Source organism: Papaver somniferum, chromosome 7 (assembly GCF_003573695.1).
Source record: "Papaver somniferum cultivar HN1 chromosome 7, ASM357369v1, whole genome shotgun sequence".
NCBI classification, from domain to species: domain Eukaryota; kingdom Viridiplantae; phylum Streptophyta; class Magnoliopsida; order Ranunculales; family Papaveraceae; genus Papaver; species Papaver somniferum.
The window spans coordinates 165,734,244-165,743,019 of NC_039364.1; the positions used below are offsets into that span (position 1 = coordinate 165,734,244).

Consider the following 8,776-nt stretch of genomic DNA (forward strand, 5'->3'; position numbering starts at 1 on the left):
GTTCAAGTTATATTAGAACGATGGTGGAAGACCACAAACACGTTCTTTTTCAAGGACTTTGTTAGTTTTTTCTAGTAATTTAATTTTTCAATTATGTATTTTTCTTTATAAAAAATCAACAAACTCTAATTATGAATAATTGTTGTTAATAGGAGTTACACTGATAGATTTGTACATGTTAACGGGAATTCCATGTGCTGGAAACTTACTTCCATTTAACAAACTAAATTGGTTATCAGAAGATAGATGGAAACAAATACTTCCTTTATACTCAAATGAGTTAGAAGGAAATGATACATATAGACAAATAAAATCTCATGGGTTAAAGGTGGCTGGGTTGAAATTTTTTTATAAGCGCTATGCTAGGAAAATGGATGAAAACAGGATAGCTGGTTCCCCGACCATTATGAGGAGATCGAAGGATTTGTTTGTATTGTGGACACTAGGATAATGTATATTTCCAAATGCTAGCTCAGTGGTGTTAATTGGTTTTCTCGAAGCATTAGAAGATTTAGATCAAGCACCAACATATGATTGGGGATCTCCGATTTTATCAGAGAACATGGCCCTCGGTGATTGCTCGACATGTGTCAAAGATAGTTTTAATGCTTTTTGGGGAGTTCTGGAGGTAAGCACCAATATTTTTCACAATATTTGTTTGTTATTTTCACATGAAAAATTTAATAACCAATAATGTTATTATTTTCAGTATTGGTGGTATACATGGTTCCGTGTTTCAGAACCTTATCTTAAGAATCATACCAATGTTTTTCCGATCATACGGAAGTACGATTCCGAGAATTGGAAACCTATACAGATTGAAGATGGTCAACATACTGCTATTGTTCATAAGATTCAGTCGTTGTGTAGAACAAGCCTTAACCTTATCTCCCAGCCATATGAAGCAATACCTGAGTTCGAAGAAGAACAAGCTCAGAGAATGGTACAACTAAGCCTTACAAGGATGGTGTTATACAACTCTATTTCTGAAAAGGGTGTTTGGTATTATGGTGAAAGACTACTTCTTCAGTTGCAAAGAAGATCAGTGATAGCCGTCAACCCTTATCCAAGTTCAGAGGTTTTCGAAGACGATTACTTCAAATTGATAAGGGAAGGTCATCATTGGCAAGAAGCTAATCAATTGATCCAGGAGCCAATGGACAGAAATGACTACCTATCTTGGTATACTACTATTTTCAAGCCTAATATTTCTATGCAACCGCAAAGTTTGGGTCGGATGGATTTCCCAGCTTTAGGTAAGATGCCACTTGCCGATGAATTTCTTCCTTCCCAACTTCCACGAGAGACCGGTGACGCATTTGCATATCCTTCTCAAATTTCATCGTCAACCATGCCATCATTTTCTTGGGATGTACAGACTATATCATCTAGAGAGATTGTTACTTATCCAGTTGCTTCTAGTGCACTTGATCGGACTCATCCATACTGGGGGATCAATGCTACAGAGTTGCATTATCAGACCCAGTTGAACGATTATCATGCTCTATTTCAGGGATTTCAGAGATTCCATTTGGATGAGTTACAAAAACTGAGGGAAAGCATGATGTTTGACATGAGTCAAGAATTTGAGGGTAATGATGGTTCAGGTAGTAGTAGGGATGAGTCCCAGTGTTACAGGAATGAGTCCCAGTGGTAGAGCTGGTAGAGGAATGACTCATTTGAGTCCCAACGATAGAGGAGTGACTCATTTGAGTCCCAGTGGTGGTGGAATGAAACCAACTGGAATTCAGCAAAGTCGTGGAAGTGAAAGAAGATTGAGACGTCGTCCTATGCAGGAGGTACCAGAAAGTTTTACTCCAAACCTAGTGTTAGATAGTCAAGTAGTACGTGGTGGTGAAGAAAACATTGGCTTGGATACAACTCTTGCACGTATGTTTAGTCATTTACCAACTAACATAATGACTCCAGGTGGTGGTGTGAACATAGCATTTCAACCATTGCAGCAAACTCCTCAAGAATATCCACAACACGTATTTCAAGATTTGTATCGTGTTCCCATGCGTCCTGAACCCATTGCTTATCAAGGTTATGGTGATTCTGATGAGACTCAAGCACCAAGTGAGTCTCAAACCGGCTCGCTAACTGATATGTTGAACAACACTCTTGATCCAGTAAATGCGGGCAATTGGATCTTTGGTCAGGGAGGAAATGGACAAGGTAATTAGGTATTTATAGGGGGAAACTGGTAGTCGTTGGATGAAGATCTGATAAGCATTGATCAGACCAGCGAGCGACAGCTTGACTAACGCTAGCGCTATAATGACCAGCGAGCGTTGGCTTGACCATCGAGCGATGGACACTCTATAGCTCGCTGGAAATTCTGTCGTGTATACCTATATGTTATTCTTATATAGACATATGAATTTGACAGTTTGACATACCCATAATGGATACACATATGCCAAATATCACTTTTTGGCATTTGCATAGGAATATGCCTAATAGTGTCAACTTTTCCCCCTTAACTTTACGTGTCAGAAAATCACCATCTACACTAGAATAGTTGTTTCTCGTTGCTAGATTGTAGCCAAAAATGGCAAACATGGTGCCCCAGAAGCGTATATTAAACTGCTCAAGGCAGTGTCATAGCGAGAATGGACGACGGAAATAAAGCCACATTGATTCAGGTTTATCATGATCATGAAAGTATCATCTTTTCTATGTACGTGTCACATTGCTATTCGCAGATTACTCATTTCTCCTTCCAGCTCAGCTTTAATGCCCACTTCAATCAACAACTTGACATTCTATGAACCTTAGCCTTTCATCTCTTTTTCTCTATCTTCTCGTAAGAAACGTAATTTACAGAAAAGTTAAATATTCCGATGGAAATTAAAGCTTTTCTTTCAATTTCCTGAGAAACCCAAATGCAATGGAAGCTTTAAATGCATCAAGCTTAACCCCAGTTTCAGTTCTTTCTGATAGAAGAACGAAACCCCGAAAAGCTTCATCACTACTTTCAATTCCTCAACTTAGTTTCTTAAAATCTTCTACTCCTAATGCTTCTTCTGCATTATCAAAAAGTTTGAATAGAGGTTTAGTTGCATTATCTTCTGTTCTTAGTAGTGGGTTTGCAAAAGCACTTACATACGAAGAAGCTTTACAACAATCTGTAAGCACAGACAATTCTGATATAGATTTTGATATCGTTGACAATGCTGTTAAATTTGTTACAGAAAACCCAGCAATTATAATTGGCGGATTTGCACTTTTAGGACTTCCATTAGTATTATCTCAAGTGTTCAGTAAGAAACCCAAGGCATGGGGTCTTGAATCTGCAAAAAATTCCTACTCAAAATTAGCCGAAGATGGAAATGCTCAATTACTCGATATTAGAGCAGCAGCTGAAATTAAGAAAATGGGTAGTCCGGATATTAGAGGATTGAAGAAAAAACCAGTTTCTATTGTATACAGAGGTGATGACAAACCAGGGTTCTTGAAGAAATTGTCTTTAAAGTTCAAGGAACCAGAGAATACTACGTTGCTCATTCTTGACAAGTAAAACTTCTCAACTGCTTGGTTTTGATATTATTAGTAGATTCCAAACTTTTTTGTAAACAAATAGTTGTAGTCATTTTTTTTTTCTTCTGATAAATGTAACATTGATAAGAATCTAACCTACCGGATAAGAAATTTTGATCATAACAAACAGAAATGTATACTTAGTTAAGTTGTTTACTAACCGTCTTCTCTAAAAGTTCTGAGTTTACGAAAAAAAAATTATGTGGTTATTGATGTGCACATGAAGCCAATCTTAACTAATATCGCTCACGGTGATTGTTAGGAAGCTCAACACATCTTCAACAGACTGTTGAAGGAATATTACAGAACTTAATCATGTTAACGGGAATACTAATATCACAGAGCTATAGTATTGATACTATAGCTCTGTGATTCTCAAGTTTTGCCTTAGTTGTTGTTCCTTCTCTTTATCCTCTAATTTTGAATTTATGTTGTATTTTAAAACTAAGCAATTCCGTCCAAAATCCAAATTATAATGGAATTCAGGTTTGATGGAAACTCTGAACTGGTTGCGGAATTGGTAACTGTCAATGGTTTCAAAGCTGCTTACGCAATAAAAGATGGTGCAGAAGGAACTCGAGGATGGATGGTTAGTCTTCTTAACTATTACTTCTGATGTTCTAATAAGCATCCATATTTGGATATCTTGATACATGAATCGTGATGATTTATTCTGATGTTGCAGAGTAGTGGGCTTCCTTGGATAGAGCCGAAGAAGACACTAAGTTTTGAATTTGGTAGTTTGACAGAATCATTCAGTGGTGCACTTGGAGTATGTAGCTCGTGATTTATATTCCTTTTCTTCCATATATAGGCCTAGATATAGCCAGATTATTCTGTTAAGATGAATACACTAACTCCATTGTCCATTCATGCCTAACGCAGGAGACTTCTGAGGCTTTGTCACTCGCCCTTGGAGTTGCAGCAGCTACTGGACTAGGTCTATTGGCATTTACAGAGGTTGTGATTTCATCACTTCTCCTTCCTGGGAAATAAGCATTCCTTGCTGTTTCTTTGACAAGAACGTGATCATTAACAGTGTGATATTTTCTTTTTGCAGGTAGAAACAATACTCCAACTTCTTGGTTCTGCAGCGCTCGTTCAGTTTGTCAGCAAGAAGCTTCTATTTGCTGAAGTTAGTCTCTATATTCCTTCTCATTATATGATTATTAATAGAGTTGGAACAAAGTATATTATGATTCTGGATAACTGTGCATGTATCTAGAACAATGACTCCATGAACTAGTTTAATTATATCATCTTTCTTTAATTGCTTTCTACTGACAGAACCGAAAGGAAACCCTTCAACAAGTTGATGAGTTCTTGACCACAAAGGTTGCTCCTAAGGAGCTTGTTGGTGAAATACAGGTAAATTGTTCCTACTAATACCAGAGCTTGTTTGTGATGTAACATTTTAGGTGTCTGTTCATCTTTTTTTTTTTTTTTTTTTTTTTTTTTTTTTTTTTTTGCGTACTCTAATTCTACATGTAATTCAGCAAATCGGATTGTCTTTTCTACCGTCCTCCATTAGTAAGAAAGCTTTACCAGCACCTGAAGAAGTTCCAAATACTGATGTTACTAGCAACGTGCTTAAAACTGAAAAGGACCTACAACTGAAACCCGAGGCACCTGCAGAGGGTAATTCCATCCCCAAAACTGAATTTAAAGCAGAAGCAGAATTAGAGGCACCAACCCAAAGTAATTCCGCCGCCAAAACTGATGCTAAAGCAGAACCAACTCTTCGATTTCCAAGACCACTTTCTCCATACGCATCCGTAAGTCCCTACTTGTCATAGTCTTTCCTTCACTACTCGAACTTATATTTATTTCCGTTTTATTAATTAAGTGCATGTTTATCAGTTCAAGCTTTACATTTCTTTTAAATTTAATCTGGTTTTGCAGTATCCAGATTTGAAACCTCCAACATCTCCTTCCCCATCACAGCCTTGAAAGTCTCATCAACAACAAACGTGTCTTTGGGATTTTTCTGTGGACAAATGAGATACGTATTAGGAAGATCGCGCCGTAAGATGTGTTGTATATGTTCGTGTAAGGGAAGCTCAAGCTAAGAAGATGGAACAAAATAGAGTTTGTGTTGCGTTTGAACAAATTTTATAACTATATTTTGCTACTCCCCTTATCTCTTGTCGGCACTTTTGGCTTAGTTTGGTATTGCTGTGTTTTTTTTAAAATCACTTTTCTGTTGTGCGTTATTATGCTGTGCTGTGTAATAAAAGCAGTAAAAAGTTTGGTAAAATACAAATTAAAGCTAAAGATAATTTAAAATGCGATCAAGTCGTATTTGGTAAAATATTATATTCAACTAGTATTTTTTTTTGTAACAAATGAACAAGCATATCTCTGAAAATAGTTTTTTCCAATTTTATTGGGTTTAAAACCAATTAATTTTTTTATTATTAATTATATATATGGTATTAAAGTTACTAATTATTACAATTATTATGATTTTGAAAAAAAAAAATTCACTTAGCCACTTTCTTTTTTTAAATAGAAAATGATAATATATTAATTAAGCAATATAATACTGAAGGTCTACAATTTCATTTTTTCCGAAAATATTAGAAAGAATACTTTCTTTTTGCATTTGTTGATGCAAATGTTTCGACATGTGTTGTAGTCTTCTGATTCTTGCTTCTTTTGCCACTGAATCCGCTGCTGCATTGTGATCTCTATTTATAAATTTTATCTTAGCTTGTTGTAGTCTTCCAAGAATAGAAGTTGCTTCTTTTATAGTATTCCCAGCTGCCCAAGAAGTATTTGTTCCTTGTTTTATAATGCTATCAGCCAGAACTTTACAATCATTAGCGATAACAACACTTGAGAGAATATTGTCTTCTAGCCATTTTAAAGCATTTAAGAGGGATTTTGTTTCTGCATGTAGAGCTGAGGACGCCCAATCTGAACCTGCAGAAAGGTGCAAAAAAGCTTCTTGTTCGACCGCATAGAAATGAAGGCGTAATCCATGGATAAGTTCTCCTTATCAAATGACGCATCTGTAAAAATTATCGAGTCCGCTTTTAAGTTGTTCCAAGCAGATTTAGTTGCTTTCTTTTTCTGAATATCTTTGTTAATATCCTCTTTCTTGTACGGGGGGACTGAATGAAATTCTTAATTTGTTAAATTAATTTAACAAAATATCAAACTAAATTATTTAATATTTGCTTTTATCTTTAATATTTACTTAGCCACTTTTTAATTTAACAAAATATCAAACTAAATTATTTAATATTTGCTTTTATTTTAGTATTAGAGAATAAAGAATTATATTATTACAAGAAACTAGTTGGAAGCCTAACAAGTTAAGCTCCAACGGCGTACTATTACATTAGTTGAACAGGTTGACGTACTAGCCTATCAGCGAGCCTCATGAGGAACCAGTCAAGGAAACCGGAGCGGATAGAGGATTGATTATGTTGTAAGAGGGGCAAGGTAACTCTAGAGTCCTGTTATTATTAGGAGGGAAAAAATGGATTCTGACTAGGGAAGAAAATTGGCAAAATTAAAGTCCACTATTTGTCAAACAAAAGACCAACGAAAAGAAGCAAATATTTATAAAATCCCAACATCACCCTTATTCAGTTAATCGGCCCTAAATGCCTAATCAGTAATCACTTGCCTCACCCCCAAGACTCCATCATTGTTTAGTGTTTACTTCTTCGTCCAGCGAACCCTAGTTTTCATAAAAGCAGTTGATTCAAGATTGAACAACTCCGTGAATCACAAAAATACCATCAAGTTAATTAAGATCGAAGAGATTGATTGAAGATTGAAGCTTGTATGATTATGAACAACTACAGATAAATCATGAATCTCCGTACAAGTCATGAATCTCCGTAAAAGTGTAGATATTTTTTAGGAATTCTTCTACTTCAAATATTTGAGCAAATAAGATGATACGGATTAGCAACTTCAAAGATTGGCTTCGTACAGTAGTTAGTAGTTGAAATATAACGTAGAAAACTTGGTGTTTCGCTCATTACAGAACTCAACTGCATCCATACTTTTTTCTTCTTGTAACAAAAATAATAATAATCATGAACTCACGACACGATTCAACTCCAGGAGATTGTCTTACTACGGATCCTGTAATCCTATATGCACAGCGGGTATCAAAATACGGATAAAAAATTTCTAACCTATCAGAGACAACATTAAGGATAATATAGACATTTTAACACTTTTTTAAAGGGTCAATCCCTCCTCCAAAATTTTAATGCCCTCCTCATAATCCTTCCCTCCTCAAATCCATTATTTCCCTCCTATTAACAGGATTCTAACTCTATCTTCCATGTCAAATTCTGCAATATTGCGCCATCGGGGTACTCGAACCTGGGACATCCTGAAGCGCATGAAACGTAACCCATTTTAAAACAAAAAGTTCAATAAAATGTAGATAAAAAAGTTTAAAAGGGGAAATAATAATTTTTAAAGAGTAAAATATAAAAAATATAAAAATTGATTGTATATCCATTTAAAGGGTAATTTTTGTCATTCATAAAACAAAATAAGGATCAAAAAGGTAACTCAAGCATTAAAATTAAGTGGGGTTAAAGCCTATGTTTTTCTATCTTTTAAAAGCTCCTCCTACCCAGCTTTTAGAAGTTGGGGAATTTCGCAAGTGCTTCAAATAAAAAACACTTTAAATATATTTTACCAAGCACCAAAAATTATTATCATATATAAGTTTTGAAAGTACTTTTTGAAAGAAAAGAAAACATTACCAAACCTAGCCTTAATCCTCGTTAATCATTTTTCTCAAAAAATTACTGAGTTTTAATCCGCGTTAATCATTTTCTCAACAATTACAAGTATCAGGGGTTGGATAATCCATGACCTGCAGCTCCTTATAATAAGGATTAACCACTGAGCCAGTTGCTCGTTGGTGATTTTAGCACGTATATACTCCCTCTGTTTTTCAAAAATTGATCGGTTTTCTTATTTGGAAATGTCAAAAAATAAGCTGGTTGCCACAAATGGAAAGTCAAATGTTGTGAGTTTATTAACCTATCCATGGAGGGACTACTTTTTGAAAGAAAAGAAAACATTACCAAACCTAGCCTTAATCCTCGTTAATCATTTTTTTCAAAAATTACTGAGTTTTAATCCGCGTTAATCATTTTCTCAATAATTAAAAGTATTAGGGGTTGGATAATCCATGACCTGCAGCTCCTTATAATAAGGATTAACCACTGAGCCAGTTGCTCGTTGGTGA

General features: G+C 35.4%; 1 protein-coding gene across 1 annotated transcript; it reads left to right on the top strand.

Annotated features, from left to right (window-relative positions):
- Positions 1-2,781: 2,781 nt before the first annotated feature.
- On the top strand, positions 2,782-5,859 carry LOC113298987 (rhodanese-like domain-containing protein 4, chloroplastic). Its single transcript, XM_026547903.1, has 8 exons — positions 2,782-3,519; positions 4,030-4,132; positions 4,229-4,315; positions 4,429-4,503; positions 4,604-4,678; positions 4,831-4,911; positions 5,040-5,318; positions 5,446-5,859. Exons 1-8 carry the CDS (start codon positions 2,894-2,896, stop codon positions 5,491-5,493), a joined length of 1,374 nt encoding a protein of 457 aa, XP_026403688.1. The 5' UTR covers positions 2,782-2,893; the 3' UTR covers positions 5,494-5,859.
- The last annotated feature ends 2,917 nt before the right edge of the window (positions 5,860-8,776 follow it).

What these genes read in the sequence shown, in the direction of transcription:
- LOC113298987 (XM_026547903.1), top strand. Translation starts at nt 2,894, where the DNA reads ATGGAAGCTTTAAATGCATCAAGCTTAACCCCAGTTTCAGTTCTTTCT. An exon ending in ACGTTGCTCATTCTTGACAA is followed by an intron (nt 3,520 to 4,029) that starts GTAAAACTTCTC and finishes AATGGAATTCAG; the next exon opens with GTTTGATGGAAACTCTGAAC. An exon ending in AGCTTGTTGGTGAAATACAG is followed by an intron (nt 4,912 to 5,039) that starts GTAAATTGTTCC and finishes CATGTAATTCAG; the next exon opens with CAAATCGGATTGTCTTTTCT.